A 25,051-nucleotide genomic window follows, 5' to 3' on the forward strand; every position below is an offset into this window, starting at 1 on the left:
CATCTCGCAGCGCAAGCAGGTCTGCCGAGGTATAGGCCATACATAGATGAAAGGTAAAAAGTCTGGTCAGGAGTTTGATACATAGTCTAAAGGTACTGGAGCAAGATGGATCTCAGTGCCGGTAAGCTGGACTCCACTGCCCTCTCATGGCAGTGGGAGGAGTCCCATGTCATTTCGCCAAAATCGGAGGTAAGGATCCAAGCCACCCTCTCACGGGGGCTAGCCCAGATGGAAATGGCTCAGGAAAGTCAGATGGTCTATTTCTCCGTTGGTGAAAGGCAAAAGCTCCCTCAGCTCCCGCATGACAATTGCCCAGACTCCCTCCAGCTGGGGGCTCAGATGAGAAAGGAAGCCGGACCATAGAGGCACGATGATATTAAACCCGAGGGAGAGAAGATGTTCAAAAGGGAGGGGTAACATGCAGCTGGACACAATCTGGAGGCGGGAAGCCGGAAACCAGGCCACAGACACGGGAGGGGGGGGAGAGAGACCAACCGAGGTGACCAGATGACCAGTTTTTGGCTGCACCCCAGCCTCTCCAACCCCCAGAACTTCATAAATCCCCCTAATCGTATCTCCCGCCTCCAGACTACAGTCCCCAAGTCAGATGGTCTATTCCTGGTATAGATGGTAAGGCCAGAAACAAGCCGGCCATATCTCCCCCCCTACTTTGCTGCTAAGCACCAGGCCGCCACCACTGCCATCATCTCGCCATCGAGCCACAGCTGCCATTACCGCCTCAGCTGCCATCGTCGACGCCGTCCGGAACCCGGCCCCTCAGCATATTCCAGGACCACCGGAAAGATATCCAGGTCCTGGGAGGAGAGGGCCTGCTCCATGCCGCCGCCGCCATGCCCACAACTGCCACCGCTCTGGCCTCCGCAGCCTCTGGCGCTGAAGAAGGCTGCCGCATCCAGGCTGTCCTCCCGCGCGCCTCTCGCGTCGGCTCCGACCCAGCCATGACATTCCGGAGGGCGAAAAAGCCCTCAACAGGCTGGGCAGAGACTCCCACAACCGGGGCTGGAGCCGCAGATGGTCAAGTCAGCTTCCGAGACCCCCAAATGACCAGAAACCATCCCATCATCGGGCGTATCTCACACGGACAGCGCCATCTTGGGGCATGCGCAGAGAGCGTATTGTGTGTATCACAATAATAGCTATTTTACTTCCAAATGAGGGTTTTAGACACCATGAGCAGTGTGGTGGCCTAGTGGTGAACACTCTGGTCTTCCACTCTCAACTTTCCACTCAGAAGGTTGAGAGTTCAATCCTAGGTACTGTCAGATATTTCTCTCCTAGGACACAAAGAAAAAATATTTGCTGCGAATTCCACATGGCTTCAGGAAGGGCATCTGGTCAGCAAAACGCTCAGCCTCATCCAGTCACCCCAACTCTATTCTGAATTAAGGGATTACAGGGTGGTAAAAAGGAGGAAGGTCTTAAACAGAAAACAAAAGCAATAATTTCTAAACTGAAATTTGCATCTCAATTCTAGACTTAAACCATGAGTTTGAGATCAAATTTCCTGTACATGTATCTAAAACCATTATATCTGAACTCAAGTCAGAATTTAAGGGGCTTTCCCTACTTGCACCTGATCAGGTGTGACGGGAGTAGTTGCACTAGGAAAGCCAGCATTTCTCAACCCCAGAGAGATGTGTGGGCTTCAACTTCCAGAATTCTCCACCAAGCATAAAATTGCTGAGTTTGAGAAACACTGGTTTAAGGTTCTCTTTTGACTCTTTACTCTTCCTTTCTTGGTGGTTTCTTCAATTTTAAAGTAATTATTTGCTGAAGATTTTAGTTTGTGAAAAATATATATAATTTTTTAAGGACCAGAAGGTTACTACAAGCCGTTTTCTTAGATCAAGATTCTAATCTAGCAAACCAGTGTGTGTGTGTGTGTGTGTGTGTTTGTTTAAAAAACTGGGGCTATGGTAAAATGTGGTCTGAATCCACACAATAAAAATTATGCTAGAAAGACATTAACCTATGATACTGTAACCAGTCATCCCCACCCCGATGTTATGATAATAGAGACACCACATTTAGACCAGTGTGTGTGAAACAGAATGATTTTGAAATAGTTGGTCATCCTTAAAGAAGATATATGAATGGAATAAGTGGATGCTAAAGGGGGTGAGGGGTTTGCACACACAGAGCACAGAGAATAGGGAACAAGAGAAAAAATGCTGTACTCAAATGCTTTGTGTTTTGAGGCTCAGACACAGCTGCTGCTCACATCCCATTTTTTTTTCTTTTAGCTTGAGAAGCCTCAATTTCTCTAGAGATAGTTCTTGTGTATTGACCGTTCATGTTATGATTGTTCAAAATTACAACATTTACGAAACTGGCATTTTATAGCCCATGAGCAACTGGCATAAATGGTTGTGCCAATCCTCCCTGGTCAAATGATCACATGACAGATGGGTCAGCTTCATGACTGGTCACAGTGTTTTGCAATCAAATCACCACAATTCAAAATATTTTTTGCTTGTTTTTGACAAAAGACACCCACTCAAATGAATGGGTTTGCTTTGCAATCACTGCATTTACCATGATACAGACCAGAAAATTACTTACCAGTAGGTCATGTGGGTGCCCTGACTTATGACTGCAATGACTTCCAACTGTAATTCCAGCGTTCAATTACAGTCATAATTCAAGGACTACCTTTAAAAGGGGTGCTGTTTCACTTCTGCACACTTAATGTAGCAAGCAGTTCATGAATGGCCAATCCTCTCCAATCAGTCATTTTACAAAAAAGTAATAACATTTTATCATGTCTGAAAAAGGAACTTTATAACACAATTGAAGTACCATGAAAGAACCTCAAGCCAAAGGATGCAGACACCTGCCTGGTCTTGCTTATTGTGAAGGCAAGTTTGTGTGTCCACACACATATGTATATACAAACATATATATGCATACACAAACATAGTTGTAAATTAAAAAGGCTTACATAGTTGGTCATAGTGTAACCACAATCCTGGGCAGCTCACAAAATAGAAAAACAGCAGGAATCCCCAATCAGAATAAAAACTCAATAAAATCTCAATAAGAATCCATGGCATTTTCAAAACATTTGCACTTTAAACACTTGGCAAAACTTAACAAACAGTAATAAAACTCCAAATACCAAGTTTATAGTAAAGGTAAGTCCATGGCTTAAAATACTTTATCAAAAGCATCGTAAGATGAATATACTTTTATTATTTCTCCGATGAGGAAGGACCATGAATTTAAGTCACAATCAGTCATCTTTGTCAGCTTTCATAATTAATTATACAAGTAATATGGTATATGGCCTAATTCACTAAAGCTTATATCTACAATATGAGCAATATTGTTCATAATGTCTACAAGAGAGCTAAAACGTTTAAAATGTTACAATGATTGAAATAAAGTTGGCTATAAAGAAATGTTGAAGTTGCCTCTCCAAAAACAAATCTCAATTCAATATAGTTTTTTGCTTTCAAAAACTAAGATAAACAATCCCCCCCCCAAAAAAAAACCACAGTTCCACACATCTCAGTAGTGACTTCTTCCTCACTCTTCAGTTACCTCCAGCTATCTGTCTTGTTTGCACTTTTGGAGAGTTCCTCAAAAGTGTCTTGTTTAAACATAGGAAGCCACATCAAAGACAGTTTTTGTAATCTCCAGTGCCAGATTTCAGAATCTCATTGTTATGGTTCCCTGACTGTGACTAGGGATGCATGCTTTCTTTCAGTCATATAATAATAATGCTATCACCCTAGAAATTTGACATTAAGGATTAAAAATGGCTCCTTTCTCCCTGCTTATTATTCAAAAGACCCTGAAAAGTAATCTGTTTTATGAAGCTATGTTTTGCAATCTGCATAAATATGCCATCATTCTCTGATCTTCCTCTGGCTTAATTGAAAGCACATAATATCATAGAATATGAAAATGCAAACTGTAAGCTTACATAGTAAAACAGTGTATAAGCAACCAGTTTTTTCTAGCAATTGGGTATAAAATGATGTCATTCCCCTTTCCCAAAAACCCTGAACACAAAAGTCTGTTAGGGTACAGGACTTCAGAGCACAGAAAGAAAACTACTTAATTTGCACTGAAATTTAATTTGAGGCAGGTCAATTAAGTCTGTTTGTGAAAGAAGAGCCTTTTGATAATAATTTCAATTTCATAATGACTTTGAGTAATGAATGTACTAATGATGCAAATTTATTTTGTTTCCTTTTAAGCAAATATAAATTCTTGATCATTTAAGATCATTCAGCCCCTTTGAGTAAAATTATACATTGTAAACAAGGGGACCCCCCCCCCCCCTTCATTAAAAAAAAACCCAAAGCAAATGACTTCAGAATGAGAGAATATGAATATGCTGACATGGAACTTCAATGGCTATACAGCATTAAGCCTGTGCTGAAAAACTACAAAAACTGTGATCATTGCAGCATGGGACCAAATTTGCATCAGAAAGCCTTCTGAAGCACTTGGGGGCATGGTGCCATATTGCTAAACCTGCATTTGAACTGTTTCCTCTCTGTTGTGGTATGCATGTGTTTGGGAGGTGGAGACCAAAGTGACATTGACTATTAACAAATCATCAAAACAACAGGATATTAGAAGAAGACACTAGGGGAAAAAAGAAGATTGATTGTGAACACTGTACCTGGCTGAGACAGGAATAAAATCCTGCAACTTTGCACAGGTAAAAAGGCAAGGTAAGAAATCCCTCTCACAGAAAATGCTAGTAAAAGGTATATATTTCAAGGATAACAACACCTTTTCTTCATTTGTGAGGATGCCAAGGAGATACAGAAGACAGATTCCAAGGTGCGTGGAAAGCTTGCTATGTATGTGAAGCATTCTGCTCATAAAAAAGATGTATAGAATGCTTCTTTGACTCTTCACAAACACATCCACTGATTTATTTCCAAACTGTTCCAAGGTCTTCATTGTGCTCACGTAATATCACTTGCAGTTGTAAAACTGCAGGAGTACATCATTGAAAGCATTGACAAGAATATTCAAATCAAATTCTTTGAAATATAATATAGTTACCATGTCAATTTCATATAATATGGTTGTTGCGTTTAAAAATATTCAAACATGCATTAACTGTTTTTCCCCCATGGCATGAGTATTACCTCTCAACAGGAGCATGCTGGTGGGATGGCTTGTTTATCCTTGCATATAATCCTTCTAAGTGGTCCCTGTCCAGAGGTGCTGTAGGGTTATTGCACCCACCATAAGCTTCATAAACAGGTGGAGAAGAAAGCTGGTAGGAGTTGATAACTGGATATACTTCTCGGAAGTGATTCACTCGTGCATAATTTGGGTCTGTCTCATCATCATCAAGATCAGGCGGGGCTCCCATAGGAACTGTGGAATACTCAGCAAGTCCCCTGATCTGCTTCTGACGGAGTTCCTGATGCTTTGCACCAATCCTGGGAGACACAACAACAACAACTAAGGTCAGTACATACTGCTGACACAAGACAGGACGCCTACTCAACTGAAGTTTTGATTACATCAATTTAATGGCAAGCCAAATGGAAATGATAATAATTTTAGTTTTAAAACCACACCATCAGAATATACTTGTATTCCTCGTTTACTGATCACAATTGGTACTGGCAACATGGTTGTTAAATAAAGCAGTTGCCAAGTGAAACCACAACTGTGCTTGCAATAATCTTTCTGCTTTCCTTTGCTTTACAGACCTACAAAGGTCACAAATGTGAGGATTGGTCTCAAAGTTAAATTTTTTTATCACTGTCATAATTGCAAATCTTTGCTAAACAAGGCGGTTGCTAAATAAGGGCTCTCTGTAGTAGCAGATTTTAAGCAGGCGAAGTAAACACAAATTCACTGTAATTATCAACAATAAACTTCTAGTCCCTTTCCAAGTTTTTTCAGGGACAAGGCTGAAATGCCTACAGTATACAGACATTCATCACTGCACAAACATAAATTACATTTGAGAATTAAAGGTAAATCTAATGACGCCCCTTTTAAAAGACCGATATCTCCTAAAATATATTTTTCTTGTTTTCCTCTGAACTAGCCAATATTATCAATGCCACTTTTATCACATTTTCCTCCCAATTTAATGAATCACCTACATTAAGTTCATTTGTGAGAAGTATAGCAATGTGACACACAAATGTAAATAGCAATTAGTGGAGTAAAAAGTCAAAAACCCAAAGCATTTATTAACATTTTCGACATTTTGTCCTAACTCGTAACTTGGGGGTATCATATCTTGTTACTTGGAGATCAGAGAGAGAATATACAGTGAAGAAATGAACAGAAGCCAGTAGAGATGAATTGTGTAGACATAAGTGAATTAAATACTATTACTGACAGTATTCCATTATGATAAATCTTTAAGAGGTATTACAAATGCTGCTACTAATCAGTGCTATTGTGTAATCTGTTGGGAATAGAAGAGGTAGGAAGACACCCAGGTATAATTTCAAAGATAGTCAAATTCAGATGAATCATCATTTGCTTTATGATTGAAAACTTTAAACAAGGTGCTGTTAATAATAAGAAACTGAAATATTCAGCTGCCTTGCTATGTAATTAAAGCAGCAGAAAAGATCAGAGCAGCAAGATGAGCCCGGTGTATAGAGAGCAAAGAATGAAAAAGCAAAAGAAGGATTAAAGCACAGGAAAGCTGCCAATTAAAAAGTCAGGATTTATTCACCATTATTAAATTCTGTAGCTCACAAAAATATTCCTGGAAACAAACACCTATAAAAATGGGTAAAAGAACAACAAATGTTAAACCATCCCTTTTGTACCAGGAAAAAAATTAAGAACCGTGGAGCAGGATGTGGATGGAAAAACAAGAACAAAAAGGGATTTGGTAGAGGACAGGGGAAATGCCTATATCACAAAAGATGCTCAAGCAAACGAGCTGTCATGAGGAGGAATTAGGGTCAGATAATCAATTTACAGAAATGCTTGCATACTGTTTATGAAGGGGTATTTTATTAAAAGCTGCCTGAAATCAGAAATCTTCTTCAGACCTTGCAAGCTTTAGTGTATTTAAAAATGAAAGTGTAAACATAAGTGAACACATATTTACAATTGCAACCTATATATCATTGTAAGGCACCCATAGTGTGAGTACAGGAAGCCTTTAGTGACTCCAGCACTCTATTGGGTAGATAATGAAATGGTGAAAAACTGGCAATCAATTACATTTGTGAAAATGGCCACATTACCTTTTGAAAACAAGACGTACACAAAATTAAATCTTTCTCATAAGGCAGAAGACCTAGGAAAGGGAAGGCAGGTTATGAGCTTTGGAATAGGCACTAATCTGTTCCTATCTTGATGTTAGTGAAATCTGTAGAAGTCAGGCGGAGTAAAGTTAGGAGAGCACAAAGCCTCTGGGAAAAAAATCATTGGCATCTAAAGTAGTTGTTTGGATTATATGTCTGCATATGCATTATATATGAATTCTTAATGTATCTTCAACAGAATAATTTTATAACATGCTGTTAGCCCCAAAGAAACAAGAACAACATATGGAGTGTACTTCTGGGTGGTTCTTTATTATTGTTCACCTATAGACAGAAATCTTGCCAGACTAAAGCAACTATCTGTATAACTATTAGATATACTCTGTGAATTGCTGGGAAGGGGGTGGCAGTTTCCCGCCTTTGCCCTCTTCCTGCCTACCAAGGATTCCAAGCTCTGCTCTCTGGGAATGAGCCCTTCCCTGCGGTGACTCTAGACTATATTTCACCACACATATATTGTAAACACTGATATGCTGTACACTGGGTCACATATAGTCTTCTCTGATCTATAGGAAAGTCTAGCTTTGTCAATCATAGGAGTGGACAGTGCTGTTGTGGCTCCGTTGCCTGAGCCTGGGCTATCGACAGATGCAGACTCTGAGAGCGAGGGGGAGGAGTTGGCAAGGCCTCCCTCTCCAGGACCCTCCTCTCTGGCAATGCCTCCGGAGGACACCGAAGGCCAAACGATAGGCTCAGAGCCAAGCACGTCCCCGCAGCCACAGGTGGACAGCGACGAGGAAAATAAGTGCTGGCTGGACCCTCGCCAGAGGCGCAGGGAGAAGCTAATCTCTGGCGAGGCACTTTCCACCTTTGGACACAACACCTATTTGCTGTGGATTTAATTACAAACTGGACTATTCAAACTGTGTGTATTTTTGTCTCTGTTATCGGAGTAAAAGTTCTTGGCAGGCAGCCACTTGAGTGTTTGAAGAGTTTATTTAACCCTCGGCTGGCTGGTTGGGTGTGTGCGTGGTACGGGGACAGAACAAGTGCCTACCCAAATGTTGGTAGTCCATGTGTTATAAAGCCACAAAAGCCCCCTTCTCCAGAAACTAACTGTAATCAGCTGTGAGACTTAGGGAGAAGAGTTGTAACCAAGAGAATGGTCAAACAAGAGAAGTCCGAGTCCAGAGCAGGAAATGTAATTTGAGCATCTCAGATTTGACCCTCCCCATTTCTCTTGAATGTAAAAGTAAGAGGGAAGAAGGGAATTTAAACTTGCAAGATTCTGCTACTTATAGTAAAAGTAGCAGTGGTGGGATTCAATTTTTTTAACAACAGGTTCTGTGGGCGTGGCTTAGTTGGGGGTGTGGCTTGGCAATCATGTGACTGGGTAGGCGTGGCTAGCTGGTCACATGACTGTGTAGGCGTGGGTAGCTCGTCATGTGACCGGGTGGGCATGGCTATGTGCATAGACTTTTTTCAGAGGGCTGAAAAAAGTTATTTCTGACTGGGCCTCGCACTTTTCACTGGTCCTCACACTTACGACCATCCTCACATTTATGCCCGTGCAGCTTTCTTAACAACCATGTCACTCATTTCACAACTGCTTCTCTTCACCATGGTGACAAGATAGGGCAAAAACGTAAAATGTGAGGACAGTCATAAGTCGAGGACTGGTCAAAAGTGCGAGGACCAGTCAAAAATAACTTTTTCAGCCCTCTGAGTAGTCCATATGCACAAAAGGACTACCCAGAGGGCTGAAAAAAGTGATTTCTGACAGGTCCTCGCACTTTTGACCGGTCTTCGCACTTATGACTGGTCATCATTTATGCCCATTGTAGCATTCTTAACAACCATGTCACTCATTTCACAACTGCTTCTTTTCACCATGGTGACAAGATAGGGCAAAAACGTAAAATGTGAGGACAGTCGTAAGTTCGAGGACTGGTCAAAAGTGCGAGGACCAGTCAGAAATAACTTTTTCACCCCTCTGAGTAGTCCAAATGCATAAAAGGATACAGCAATAGAAAGGGATGAAGGAAGGGAAGGGAAATTAGAGTAGGAGGGAGGGTAAGAGAGGGAGGAAGGGAGGAGGAGAAGGAGAAAGGAAGAGGAAGTAGGGAGGAGAAGAAGAGGGGGAGGAAGAGAAAGTAAGAAGGAAAGAAAAGAGAGAGATGGTAGGTTTGAGGAGAAAGATTGCTGTACAATAAAAAAGATGAAAGGGAAGAAAGCCAACCCCAAACAAATATAAAGATATTAAGATAAAGAATGAATTGTTAAACTTTAAAGAATAAAAGAGAACAAATATGAATAAATAACAATAATTAGAAACACACATACAAACATACAATGTATTTTCTTTGAACAGAGTATTTGGCCTTTTCACAAATTTAAACAGTGTTTAGTCATTTCAATTAAATTTACAATTTCTATATTTCCTTTTTGCCATATTTATTCCTCATCTATTTTTGTAAAAAACCAATATTACCCTTCATCCTCATCTCTAATCTTAATCAAATTCAATTTTTCCCTTCTATTCTATATTATACCCCTTCCCATTGTCATCTATTTTTATATCCATCCTCACATTGGTTAATTATGTAATATTAGTTGTTTAATATAAATTCAACATTTTAATATAAATCAATTAGTTATATAACTACCTTTTTTGTATATTAATCAATATTAACATGAATATTCCAATTATTTCCATGCAATCCAATTTCTTACAAATCAATTATATTTACCAATAATAATAAACCAAATAATTTCCCCCATATATTCCTCCAAACCACAACTTAACCATTTCTGCTTTCAGAAATATACAATTAATAGTATCTCAATTATTACAATTCCCTAGTTAAATAGAGCTTTTTTTCTTTTGTGTTTTAAAATCTTTCCCTAAATTTCCCATTGTTTGCACCTACTTTTTTTGGTGTGGAAAAAGAAAAGAATTCTGCCTGCCTAATTTTCCAACCTTGCAGCAACAGCAAAGCAGTTTCAGTTTCGTTTCTCAGCATAGCTAGGGGAAAAAAAATCAGCACTCTTTGCAAGGAAGCAAAAGAGCCCTGAGCAAAACAGCTGAGACAAATCAGCTGAGAGCCGGGAGGCCAATTAGCCTATGCTGAAGCTCCGTGGGCCAATAAAATTGCAAAAAAACCACCGAACACTTTGTTAAATTGCTGGCTCCCCCGCCCCTCGCCCACCACTATTTATTGGCAATAAATAGTGGTGCGGAGGGGCGAGGCAAGCCAGCAATTTAACAAAGGGTTCGGCTGCACCACTGGTTCTAGGGCGGCCCTTTGAAGCCCTGCGGCAAGAATTTGAAGTTTTTCTTTCCTCTAGCCATCAACTGGGACTCCGGAGAGATTGGGAGTGGGCGGGGTAAGCGAACGGCCGGCGATCCAACAGAGCAGAGAGTGAGGGTGAGTGAAGGCGTGGAAGCTGCTTTCTCCATCCTGCTGTCTTGCATCCGGAGCCGGTGGGGAACCACGTGGCAGCCCACGTGGATCCCAGGCAGCGGAACTCAGCCAAGCTGTCTCAGGAATTCTGGAAGTTGAAGTCCACAGGTTGTAAAAGAGCCACAATTGCCTAGCCCTGGCTAGGGTAGGCTGGCGCCACACGGGTGGGAGGCGAGGGGCGGGCGAGCCAGCAATTTAACAAACTGTTCGGGGGCCAATAAATTACAAAAAAAACACCGAACCGTTTGTTAAATTGCTGGCTTGCCCGCCCCATATATTGGAAATAAATAATAGTGTGGAGGGGCGGGGCAAGGGGCGGGGCGAGCCAGCAATTTAACAAAGGGTTCGGCCGAACCCCCTAGAACCCCCAGAATCCCACAACTGAAAAGTAGTATTCATGACTTTGATTTTCAGGCAAGTTTCTGAAATACAAGTAACTAAGCATGTGACTCTGTGCCACATCAAATTCCTGTCCAAAAGCACGACAAACCAGGAATCAGCTCTTCAAAATGGGCAAATCAGAAACTTGCCTGGACCAGGAGTCAACCAGAACCCAGCACAAAGAACCAATCATGAATCAACACTCAAAAAATGACCAATCTGAAGCTGGCATGGATAAAGGATCAATTAGGATTAACCACATTTCCTGGCAAAACATTAGAACAGAATAACAGAGTTGGAAGGGACCTTGTAGGTCATCTAGTCAAACCCCCCTGCCCAAGCAGGAGACCTTACACCATTTCTGACAGATGGCAGTCCAGTCTCTTCTTGAAAACCTCTAGTGATGAAGCATCCACAACTTCTGAAGGCAAGCTGTTCTATTGGTTGATTGTTCTCACTATCAGAAAAATGCTCCTTATTTCTAGGTTGAATCTCTCCATCCATTATTCCTTGTGTGGCCTTCAGGTGCTTTGGAAATTAGGTTGACCCCCTCCTCTCTGTGACAGCCCTTCAAATATTAGAACACTGCTATCATGTCTCCCCTGGTCTTTTTCTTCACTAGACTAGCCCTGCTCAGTTCCTGTAACCGTTCTTCATATGTTTTAGCCTCCAGTCCCCTAGTCATCTTTGATGCTCTTCTCTGCACTCTTTCTAGAGTCTCAACATCTTTTTTTATAGTGTGGTGACCAAAATTGGATGCAGTATTCATCCAATACTACACTAGGTGTGGTCTTACTAAGGCATTAAAGAGTGGCATTAGTACTTCACGTAATCTTGATTGAATCCCAATTGATGCAATTTTGGATTACACCGACTGCTGTCGCACACTGTTGGCTCATATTTAACTGGTTGTCCACCAGGGCTCCAAGATCCCTTTCACAGTTACTGCTATTAAGCCTGGCTTCTCCCAATCTGTATGTGTACTGTTGTTTTTTCTTGCCTAAGTATAAGACTTTATTGTTATGTACGGATTGGCTAGAATCTACATAAGTTTTCATGCTCGCCACGGATTGGCTAGAATCTGCATAAGGTTTCATGCTCACCGCTGATTGGCTGTCCAGACCGTGGGAGATTTAACCTGCTGTCATTGGCCGGCTGGTCTGCCTGGAGCTCCTTAAAAAGGCGAGCTCTGGCAGCCCAGCCGGCAGAACGCAGTCACATTTTGCTGGAAATAAAAAAGTGCTGAATTCACTAACGACTCTCGCCTGCTGCCTTTGCACTGATCTAACATTTATTATCAGAAAATCTGTTCTCTAAACCATGGTCATAAAACCTGAAACCCAATCCTGCCCAAAAGATACCTATAGTGAAAGCCTATATCAATTGTAAAAGAGAAAAATACTCTCTTATAAGTCAATCTTTAATTATAAATAAGCAACATGTTTATTATTGTCACTGAGACACAAGAACAGATTCCAATATAGAAAAGGAGATAGTCCTCAAATGGAAGGAATCCCTGGAAAGTAGCAGGAATTGAAAGCAAACAGCAACAAACTCAAGTAAAGGGTTTGATGTTACAACAGATAACTATAAAGAAGAAGCATTTCCTTTCATTTCTATACTGCAACAATCTCAACTCATAATTAGGGAACTGTTGAGAAAAAGGCTTAATTCTCTAAAGAACCCTTAAAGAAAGATGAAAGAAAGATCACACAGCAAAGAGAAAAGACGAATTTCTGCTAGCCTGTTCAGTGTTCAGCTGGAACAAGCACATGGATAAATATGTGGAAAGTTAAAACCTAGAATTTGTCAGCAGCAAGAACAAAATTCTTGTTGGAGCATCCTTGCACTCTGTCAACTGAAATGGACTTCCGTGGACAAATCAATGCATCAATAAAAATAGGGGACAATTGAAGAGAGTGTTGAAAACTAACTGGAATGATAACACTCTCATTCCTTCTCTCTCACCCACATACAGTATAGAAAGATTAGTATCTCATATACTATTCCATGGGAGAGTTGTGTTTATAAAGATAAAAACTCTTAATTTGGCTTTAAAAACTGTATTAGTCTGTTTATTAACCCTTGTTTCAGAATAGTTTAATTTTTCTCACACTAGAGTTTTGCAAAGAAGTGGTTGTAAAGATATACTTATGGTTGCCCAAGGTCCAAGGAGAGCATTTTGTTTGGTTTCTATAAACACTAGTACAACCAGTGGTATTACACTTTAGCAAGTGGAAATTTCTCCATTAATTTTATGCTACTGTGAAAGTAATGAATAGGTAGAAATGAATACAAAAATCTGGATAGTAATACTGTAGGTGGCCAACATAGTTCTACAAGGAAAGCCTTGAGGAGGCTTCTTAATAACACTATGATTAGTTTCATTTTCTTCTAAAACTTCAGAAATACTTAAACCTGGAAGGAGAACCCCACCAGCAAATGATTTAATTCATCTCACTTATAATTTCCCTTCAAGTTTGATAGTTTTGCTGTCAGTTCTGGTACTTGGTATAGAACAAAAATAAGAACTGGGACACCACAATTTTCTCTTATATTTAGAGTGGGGAAAATGTTAAGTCTTTATTTTTTTCTCTCTTATATAAATGCAACCTACAATTGCTTCCTCAACACTATGTTATGTTGTACTTCATTAGTCTGTACTAGGTAATGTGAATTTCTCCATGATTAACTCTTAAACAGGGTTATTATAATTGCATTTGTTTTTCTTGTTTCTCACCTCTCTCTGGGAAAAAATCTATACATGTTCATCAATGGTCTATTTTTTATTTAGTTCACATTTTTTTACTTGTAGTTAACAATATCTGAACTAGCTTATGTCTGTTTTACTGTATTATTTGCTGGTTTAAGGATCACTTTCCTAATTTTATTTTACAAAACATTGTTATCTTTATCAACATAGAAGCTTGGCAGCCTTCAAAACAAGGTGCCTAGGAATCCAGGTTAATTCTTTTAAAATGATGTCATTGTGGGGTAATGTGGGCACTTATTTATTTAAATATTTGCACTTCTTACAGCTAAGAATATAATAAGAAGTTACAGGCAATCCTCACTTAACAACCACAACTGGGACAGGCAACTCTATTGTTAACCATGTCAGGCTTATGATGACAGTTTTTCTATATTAAATGAATATTCATTTAATAAATCACCCATGTCATTAAGTGAGACATGTCAATAGATTTTGCTCAGTTGAAGAAAGTGGAATGCTGTGACAGTTGTAAGTGTGAGGACCAGTTGTAAAATTATTTTTTCAGTGTTGTCATAACCTTGAACAGTTGTTAAACAGGACAGTTGTCATCTGAGGACTTCCTGTATTTGAACTAGAAGTGAAAAGCAGCAAGTAAATGCATCATACAGGAAGGAAAACGTTGCTTCTTTCTAACACACACGTTATAACTGTGAAATTCTTTTGAAATTGTTGCATCCCTCTCTCTCTTCAAATTATTAAAATTCTAGCAGACTTTTCCAGGCTGGCCTGCCTGAATTTATTTATTTATTTATTTACTAAAACAGAGTGAATTGCTTCATAAACTGCTCCTTGATGAAGGAACTGCATGGGAATTAAAAGTGTCTGTTCATGTATATGCATGTGGAAACAGCTGAAAGCAACTTACAAAGTATCTGGGTGAGTGTAGAAAAAGATACAGCTGCTTTAATAATTTGAAAGAAGCTGCTTTCTATGCTCGGTCACAGCAACTGGATGGGAAGTAATGAATCGTTCATGCATTGTTTCCCGTTCAATGTATTTCCCAGCTTCTTACCTCTTTTGATCCTCTTAGAGCACAATGAGCACAAAAGCTTAGAATAAGAGGTAAAATATTTGAATCTGGCTGCTGCATACAGCACTGGGACATGTTACTCTAATTACAAAAGCCTGCTATTTCAAGTATAAGTAGTAAGGTTTTGAACAGCAAAAGTAGTGATTAGATTTGGAGAGATTTGCCAAATGAAAAGCACAGAGCTCTATCAATATATAACATGTCATTCATCACCATTGTTAAAGGGGAAAAAATAGAGAAAATGTAAGATATGGACCATAGCAGTCATCATTCAGTGTAACTATATGCAAGTGCCTGATTGCAAATCTTCTCTACAGTGGAAAAAACTCTGAGATGTCACACAACAGCTTTCGATTTTTCTGGTATCTGGTGGCTGTTACCTAGGGGAATGCAGCTGCTTCCAGTTTAAGAATTCTGTATCTTGACAAGATTATGTAGCAACCCAAAGCTACATCAGCATGCAACTAAAGAGTTCCAAATATGAAGGAAGGAGAAGGAAAAATAGTTGACCTTTGAGGAAGCTGTCCAGTATGTGTAATATACAGAATTACGATTGCCTTAATACAAACAGCAAAGCAGGCATGAGGATACTACTATTTGTATGTATTAAAGAGTTTGGGCTCATTCAAGTTTCCCACACCCTTTATAAATGGATGTTTGAAATATTGGTCAACTGTTCCTTTTATGTTTCTGTAAGAAATACTAATTTAATCCACTTTATCTATATAGGTTGTCCTCATCTCATGAACACAATATTGACTCATACGTAGAGTTATCACATGACCGGATTCAATTTTACGACCATTTTTACAGAAAAAAGACATCATAGACATCACATGACTGCCACTGGTCATAAATTTCAGCCAGTTGTCAAATGCCCGAAATGTGTCCATGTGACTGCAGGGGTAGGGCAGCAGTCACAATTTCAAAGATGGGTTGTACGTAACTTTCTTTTGAGTTCACTGTAATAGTCAGTAAGCAAGTAGTCATACGTCAAGGACTATCCGTAACATAAAATAAAGTGTTATTTTGAGTAAATAATCATCATAGTCATTTATCAAACCTATATGCTGTCTGATTCATAACACTCTGGGTGGCTCACAATAATTAAACAAAGAAATTACAATACAATCAATGAAAAATAAAAGAAAGATAAAAGATGGCACGTGCAACAGACCAGATGGGATAAAGTAAAGAGTCGCACTATCCCTTGCCAAAGTGAATATTCTTTTATTAAATGTTCATAGGCCTAGGCTTGCCTGCACAAGTGCATGAACGTTTTGAATTTGAAACATTTCAAATTCAAAACACCTTGTTTTAAGAATGAAATATTTGTTTTATATATGAAACAGGTTGTTCTGACCTACCAGAAGGGCCTTGATATTCTGGAAATATTCTGAACTGAAAATCACCCTATTATGAGTTTGGAGCAAGTGTTTCAAGCTTGGAATACTTCAAGCTCAGAAAAAGCATCCAGTATATTTTTTAAACAATAATCAAAATTCATGAGTAATAGATGTGTTCTGTTCTGAGGGGATTCTAATAAATGTATTTTATATTCGTTAGTACCTGTGGTGGGTTTCAACCAGTGTTACAACCAATTCAATTCGCGCATGCGCTTTGCCAAACGGGCGCTCCGCGCAGCGCATTGCATTTCAGAACAGCTGAGGTGCAGCAATCTGCTCTGCAGCACCTATCAGCTGGGCTAAAAATAAATAAGTAGGTATAGCGCAGGGGTGGGCAGGAGGGCCCAGTTGACGGTCGGAGCGAACCAGTTCGCTCTCAGCTCACCATCGCTGCTATCGGCTCACCTGAACTGGGGCGATCCGGTAGAAACCCATCACTGCTGTCAGCCCAATTGTGTGCACCAGCCCCACCCCCCCCATGTAAAAATACTTGGCTAGTAACCGAATCTTGCAAATGTGACTGTATTGTACTCCCTACTCCTCCTTCTTATTCTAGTAAGAATACGTAGAGGGAGGTGTCTGTCTGAGTTGTTTCCTCCTCCCCACAGACTATTTTGGTTTTGAGTCATACTTTTCTCCTTTTTGCTCTCACAATCTATCTGGTTTATCTATATGAAGGCAATCTTCTTATTCTCTACAATACCTTTATCCTCTTGATAAGTTTATTAATGAAATATATGACATATTATTATAGGTGTACATAAGTATAATATGTGATTAGAAACTGGAAAAGTCAACAGATGGATAGTTAAACTGACAAATCTAAACCAAAACTGTAGTTGAATCTGCTGCTTCAATGCAGATTTATAAGCAAGCTAACATATGTGCGAATTTTACCAACTTTTAATGTGTAATATGGGTATCTGAATTACTACCGTAATGAAACAGTAGTACCTAAAGATCAATTATGGAGGGGAGGTATCAGATGATGGCTGGACAGAGGACCAATCCCAAATATGGAACCAATCTCAATATTTAGTTATTGGTCTGAATATGTTTGTGTGTGTTTATGCTTTGTGCTGAAAATTGTGATTTGAGATGCATGCATGCATGCATGTATGTATGTATGTATGTATGTAATCCAGAACAATTTATTTTATCTCCAACTCGCTCACAGATAAGGCTATTACGAAAGTGTTTAAGGGTAACTGGAAGACAAATGTATTGGACCATTAGAAATAAGCAGAAGGACTGGTTAAATAATTGAGAAAGAAACAGATAGGCTCACACACAGACATCTAGAAAGAGAACTATAAAGATTCTGACATTGACTGGATAAACCAGGGCAAGATATGAAACTATGCTGGGACCTATGGTGCCCTGATTCATAATCATAAGGAGATCATTCTGTTCTGTTAAAATATAATTCCCCCGTCATATTAACATGACTCCTAATTGAAAGAAATATCACCATATACTGCATGTACGTTTATGTTGAGTATCAGTCTTTGTTGGATGAATCCTCTCTGGTTTAAATTTGAATCTGCCTTCTCCATATCATACATAAAGAATCCTTACACACATCTGTCATCCCTGATGCAACAAGATGAGCTTTGTAGCTGACATCTTTTTGAGGGGGACTCACCAAGCAATTCAGAAATAACCACCAACATCACTTAATATCTTAGCTAGCTATTTTCACAATGTGAAGAAGCAAAACATTCAATTTTCGCAATTTATGAAAGACATTTACTAAAATTCATTGGCAGATACTAATGGAAACCTGGAGGAGGAAATATATGCCACAAGTGGTTGAGAAGTCAGATAGGGCAAGAGAGCGAGATTATGCCTCAGCAAATTGGTGGAATTATGTTCTTCCAAAAATAATCAGGACAGCAATATTTTAAACTATTATCAAAGGATTAAAGAGGAAAGTAAATTATCAAAAGCATTTTAAATTTTAATTTAAAACTTGCAAGTATTTTATATGCTGCCCAATTCCTAAATAATTCTGGGTGCTTACTAGAGAGAGAGAAATATAGCTATACAACCAGCTGGAACAGCAAAAATACCAAAACAAAAACAAAACAAAATGAGACTCACTATCAGCCTGTTGCGAGGTCCCTGAAAATAAACAGGTCTTTAGTGATTTCCTGAACGATGTAAGGATGGGAGACACTGAAATCTCTGGGAAGGGATCATTCCAGAGGACAGGAATTGTGAAAGAGTTGGCCTGCTTTCTAAGTCCTGCAAGCCGATGTCCATTATGCTTTGATGGGATCTGTAGCAGTGCACCTAGTCTGCTGGGTCAAAAGGGTCACACCCTGCTACCTGACCCCACCTGACTAGGAAAAAATATTTTCATTCCCATCTAAAGTACATAGTAAAGATGGTCTGTAGTGAATTAACTCTATGTGGCTGGAGAAATTTTGGAAAAAAAGAGACACCCCCTCCCAGAAGTTTAAAATACAATTGTCTATATATAATAGTACAAAAGGTTTATTATCAATTCATTTTACAGCATAGCTTCCTTCCCTTTCTTCCAAAGCTTTTTTTTTTTTTTTTTTGGCTTGGAAAAGGATGCCAACAAATTGAGTGATTTAGAGCTCTTGAATCTTACCGGATGCCCTATTGTTTTCCAGTCTCTAATTACTATAAATCATCATTTACTTTGAAAAGCTGTCCAGTGTGACAAGTAAGGGATGAAAAGTCAAACGTCTGCAATGAAATACATCAGCTCAAAAGTGGTTTAAGTACAAGAAAAAATATCTTAGATTTGAATATTTGACTAAGCAGTATTTGAAGTTGTGTTAGTTTTGCAAATGATGGAATGTATATATTTAGCTGGAATTGGGAACGTGGATCAGTGGAGGTATTTTGGCATGTATGGCAGCAGCATTATAACAGAGTGAATGAGAATTATTGCAAATCAATTCTATGCGTATAATCTATCCTTTTGGTAACTGTTACTGTTTTCGTTTTGGAAACCGGACACCTGACATGTTATGTAGTCAGCATAAAATAAAACTACGACCTTGATTTGACAGCCCCATTTAGCAGCCCCCACCCAAACTGCACATATCATAACTATCCTATGATCTAATAAGTATCTAAAAGTAATTAACTGGATTAAAAAATGCCAGTGCTTCAATCAAATATGTATTCTTATCAGAGTTCTGAGACAGGAGTAAATTGGGACGTTTAAAAACCTGGGACCTCATCCAAGCTGTGATCTGATCAGGGTTCAATGGTTATAATAAATTGGAACTATTAAAACTGGGATCTGATCCAACATTTTATTTTGTCTAAACCACAGTACCGAGTGCTGCTAAGTCAGGAATATTCAGGGAACGGAAGGAATTAACTCTTACCAGATATGAAGCAAAATATGTAGGGGTGCAAGATAGAGAACAGTATTCTGAAGGTAAGATTATGAATTAAATAATGAAGATATTTCAATCTTGTAATAATATAGGATTATTTGTAGTGATTCAGCCATGTGGTGGTTCTGATTTACCCCAGCCATAAATACCTGCAACTTTCTTTTTTAAAGATTTTTTTTTTAATCTTGCCTTTATTATGATATAAGTAATTCAAGGCAGTGAACATACTTAATGCTCCTTCCTCCATCTATTTTCCACATAACTACAACCCTGTGTGAGTTGGGGTGGGTTAAGACAGCGTGACTGGCCCAAAGTCACCTAGTGGCTTTCATGCCTAAGGCAAGACTAGAACTCACAATCCCCTGGTTTCTAATCTACTTTAGCCACTAAACCAAACTTGCTCTCCTAAGGATTATGGCCTTGTCTCAATCCAGAGAATAAAGGCACAGGTCTCTATGAGGTATGTTGCTTCAGTTTTTAAATGATATAATATTCTTTGAAAATTAAACAAGAATTTGTTTTTTCTGTATCTTTCATGCGTTTTTTTTTTTTTAATTGTCAAAGTCCAGGGAAGTACAAGCTACAATTAAAAAAAACAAAAAAAGCACACAACAGCAGCGTGAAATACAATAAGAGCAATGAAAACACCAAATAGACCTGCCAGTTAAAATTTACAAATATAAGAGGAAAACAACAGAGAAGAAAATAAGAGAAAACAAAAAAAATATCAATAAAATAAAAATAAAATCAGGATAAAAGGACATCACTGTGACATCATTCCAAGTTTATAATATCTTGAGTCTGTTTATGACAATAGCTGATGATAAAAATTTGGCAACTCTGTCCATAATATCAGGCTTAAACAGTGGTGGGATTCAATTTTTTTAACAACAGGTTCTGTGGGCGTGGCTTATTTGGGTGGGCGTGGCTTGGTGGTCATGTGGCCGGGTGGGCGTGGCTTGGTGGTCATGTGACTGGGTGGCTGTGGCTATGTGTATAGGGACTACTCAGAGGGCTGAAAAAAGTCATTTCTGACCAGTCCTCACACTTTTGACTGGTCCTCACACTTATGACCATCCTCACATTTATGCCCGTTGAAGCATTCTTAACAACCGTATCACTCATTTCACAACTGTTTCTCTTCACCATGGTGACAAGATAGGGCGAAAAACCTAAAATGTGAGGATAGTCGTAAGTGTGAGGACCAGTCAAAAATAACTTTTTCAGCCCTCTGAGTAGTCCATATGCACAAAAGGACTGCCCAGATGGCTGAAAAAGTGATTTCTGACAGGTCCTTGCACTTTTGACCGGTCCTCGCACTTATGACTGGTCATCATTTATGCCCGTTGCAGCATTCTTAACAACCATGTCACTCATTTCACAACTGCAGTGCTTCATGTGACCGGGTGGCCGTGGCCAGGTGGTCATATGGCATTGCTTCTTTGCCCTAATGACAGTTTGCTGCAATGGTCATAAGTGTGAAAAATGGTGATAAATCACTTTTTCTATGCCATTGTAACTGTTGTAAATCAAAGATTACCTGTACAAAAATACAAAAAGCTTCTTTGCTTGTAAGCAAAGAATACCAATCCCTAAATACCAATCATTAGATTAGAAATACCTGCAAACTGGAGTTACAAATCAGGGAGGGTGCCAGAGCACCTTGAGGAATTAAAATAGTTAAAATGCAATGATAACTATCAGCAGCCAACTCTTGCTCATAAAGTGAAACCCTTTAGCAGAGAGGTCATTTAAGCTCTCCAGAATGAAGCAAAGGAGCAGAGTATCTGTTGCTTGTTAAACCAATTACCAGAACAAATAGACACAGAACTAGTCAGATTTCTGAAGCTGCTTCTTTTCAGGAACAGAGATTAACATTTTTCCTTCCAAACAAAGCTGAATAGGGAAAGTTATCTCATCACTAAACACAGGATTAAACATCACCAACCACAGAATTAAACTTCACCAAAAACCAGTTTTAGACCAAAAGTCAGAAAGGGTATGTAAACTCATGTTTGAATGTCAATCTTTCTAGCTAGCCAAGAAGCCTTGCTGAATGTCACTCATCTTGGTTCCTTGTCATTAAAAGCTTCTGCTCCGTTATTCAATTATTTCTTCAAAGTGCTGATCATTGCATCCCGGCTGGAAGAACTCCAACAGGGGAGTATTTCCTACCAACAGTGTAAAAAGCTTAAAACAACCCTTCCCATTTAAGAAAGTCAAGCAAAAAAAAAAAAAAAACAACCTCCGAGAACCTTCGAAACTGGAAGCAACAGTAAGTCTAGGCATACTGCCGGAGAGGCAGTTTCTGTAAACAGCAATAAAGATTAGGCTAGGAAACAACACCGAATGTTGTAATTCCTTACAGAAATAACCCTTTAAAGTGGAAAAAAACAAAAGGAGATTTCTTTTAACAACCGGTTCTACCGAACCGGTGCGAACTGGTAGAATCCCACCACTGGGCTTAAACCAACTGTCCTTCACTAAAAACATGATCTCTATTAGGGGATGATACTGTTAATTGTGTTCGAGGATCGTGCCCAATAACTCCACAGACAAGTTCTTAGTAAATCAATTATTGTTTATTGATCATACATCTTATCGTTACAGGTACAAGTCTGGAACTGCAGCAGGACCGCATGGCTGACCCTTAAGTACCCCCAGGGCGTGGCTAAGGTAAGGAGGGGTTATTGGGCTAGGGTGGACCTTGGGGGCTGGCTTGTCCAGCCCCCCTGCTTCCAGCTCTGGGTCAGAGGCAAGGCATTTATTTATGACAAAACCCCCTCTAAATGCCTGGCCGAGATGTTTTTGCGTGGTGTGTACCTGAGGTGTCCTTTTCAGTAGGACGCCTAATTTTGATGTGAGATACGTGTGCTGTTTATTTTGCAATGGCTTTGTTAGGATGTCTGCTGTCTGCTCTTCCGTGTCACAGTGTATAACCTTCACAAATCCTATGTACTTTATGTCAATATGCCTCGACCTTTGACCCACCGCTTCAGCCTTAGATATTTCCATGGCAGCTTTGTTGTCCTCGTGCATGATGATGGGGTAGCTTGGCTCGGCCCATATGTCAGCGAGCAGGTCATCAAACCAGACCAGGTTGTTGGCGGCTTTGGACAAGCAGATATATTCGGCCTCCGTGGTGGATGTAGCTACCAAGTCTTGCTTGCCTGTATACCAATGAACTGGGCTGTTGTTCAGAAAAAATATGTAACCTGAGGTACTCCTTCTGCACTTTACGTCCCCAGCCCAGTCGGCGTCAACGTAACACGTGAGTGTGGGTGTTGTGGTGTTCTCGGGCTCTAATGACAGGCAAGCCTCGGAGGTTTGCTTTAGATACCTTAATACCCTTTTGATGGCCTCCCAGTGGTACACAGTGGGCTTACCCACATGTCTTGACAGCAAGTTAACTGGCAGGGCGATGTCTGGCCTGGTCCAGTTTGCAATGTATAGTAGGGAGCCTATGGTGGATCTGTATAATGTGTTGTCCTTGAACGCCTCAGCCTCATTATACATGTCCTTTAAGAAATCTGGTTGCATTGGCGTTTCACACCCCTTGGCGCTTGCCATGTTGCATTTATGAACTAGTTCCAAAATTTTATCCTTCTGTGACAGTTGAAAGCCCTTGCTTGTTTTCGTGATCTGCACCCCCAAGTATTTGTCTACCTTGCCCAATACTTTTAGTGTAAAATGTTTTCCTAGTTCATTGGCGAAGTTATTACATTTGCTGGCTTGATCACCGATATACAATATATCGTCTACGTATATCAAAACATATTCGAGGGAGTTGTCTGACTTCTTGGTGAAGAAGCAGTTGTCGGCTGAAGTGGCTGAGAACCCCATGGATTTTAATGTCTTGGATAGGCACTCATACCAACGTTTCCCTGATTGTTTGAGTCCATACAAGCTTCGGTTTAAAATCCAGGTTTCTCCCTTTTTGGTGCTTTGGCTGGGTGGCGCTCTCACGTATATCTCTTTGTCGAGTTCAGCGTGCAGGTAAGCGGTTTGCACGTCGAACTGGTGCACTTCTAGCCCTAGCAGTGATGCGATTACGAGTGCACACTTCACGCTCTCGGCCCTGACCGTGGGGGAGTACGTTTCCGTGTAGTCATCAGGGTATTTCTGGGCGAACCCCTGTGCCACCAGTCTCGCTTTGTAGAGCGCTTTGTTTCCCTCTAGTGTCTTGACTTTGTAGACCCACCTAGTGCCTATGGTTGTCTTTCCTGTTGGGACTTTGGAGGGAGTGTATACGTTTAGTTCCCTCAGGCTGTCCATTTCCCTTTCCATGGCTTGTTCCCATTTCTCTCTCTCCTCATCCGGTAACCCCAGTACGTCCTCGTATGTGTTGGGGGTTAGTTGGTTAGTGTGTAGGGATAGTATGTAGTCCCCCAACCTTTCTGGCCTTTTGCCCCTGTTTGCCCTGACTGGTCTGTCAGGAGGTGTCTCTGTGTCATGCATGTACCTAGCTTCTTTCTCAGTGAGTGAGTCCACTTTAATGTGCGGATGGTTTTCCTTCCATCCCTTCACTGGTATTTCCTGCCCCTTGGGTTTGTTCTTTGCCTGTTCAGTGTCCCTTCCTGCTTGGTGTTTTATCTCCCTTTGATCATCCCCTGGTCCGTCCTTGTTAAGGGACACCTCGTTGAGGTGTATTTTGGACCAGTTGGTGTTTTCGTGAAAAACAGCTGTTCGTGATATTACGAAATTGTTGCTGTTGTCTATGAACCTGTATCCCTTCGTCCCCGGCTCATAGCCCATGAACCTCAGCCTCCTGGATACCCTGTCCCCCTTACGCCTGAGTTGCTTGGGGATGTGCACATCTGCTGTGACCCCGAATATGTGTAAGTGTGACACCTGTGGTTTCCTTTGGTACATTAACTCGTATGGAGTTTTATTCAGTACGCTGGACCATAGTCTATTTAGGGTATAATTCGAATAAATGAGTGCTTCAGACCAGAAATGCTGCCCTAGGCCGGCATCATCCAGCGCGCACCTCATCATGGTCTGTAGCGTTCCGTTTTTTCGTTCTGCCACGCCATTTTGAAAGGCGGAAAATGGAGAAGTCGTGTAATGGACCATCTCGCGTGCTTTCAGCCATCGCGAGAAGTCGCTTGATAAGAATTCAGACCCCCGGTCTGTCATTATTTGCCTGATTTTGGTGTTGTGCTGTGTCTCCACCCTCGCATAGAATTCCTTAAATTTTTGGAATACCTCATTTTTGTGTTTCAGGGTGTACACGAAGCCATAGCGGCTGAAGTCATCCACTATGGTCAGGAAGTACCTTTTCCTATACTTGATGGAGGGCCTTAGTGGTCCCACTAGGTCCATATGTACCAGTTGAAAAATCGAATTAGTTGTGCGTACTGATTTCTT

The 25,051-nt window shown here is 40.2% G+C and overlaps 1 protein-coding gene across 1 annotated transcript in view; it reads right to left on the minus strand.

Annotated features, from left to right (window-relative positions):
- Positions 1-25,051, minus strand: part of PARD3B (par-3 family cell polarity regulator beta) — a 582,830-nt gene that overhangs the window by 130,318 nt on the left and 427,461 nt on the right. Inside the window, exon 20 of the mRNA XM_070933224.1 lies at positions 5,136-5,435. Within this exon, the coding sequence (XP_070789325.1) occupies positions 5,136-5,435 (300 nt within the window). The remainder of the gene's footprint in view (positions 1-5,135; positions 5,436-25,051) is intronic.

The sequence above is a fragment of the Pituophis catenifer genome, unplaced genomic scaffold, assembly GCF_029215685.1.
Source record: "Pituophis catenifer annectens isolate HBS135680 unplaced genomic scaffold, rPitCat1.0.hap2 SCAF_1, whole genome shotgun sequence".
Taxonomy (NCBI): domain Eukaryota; kingdom Metazoa; phylum Chordata; class Lepidosauria; order Squamata; family Colubridae; genus Pituophis; species Pituophis catenifer.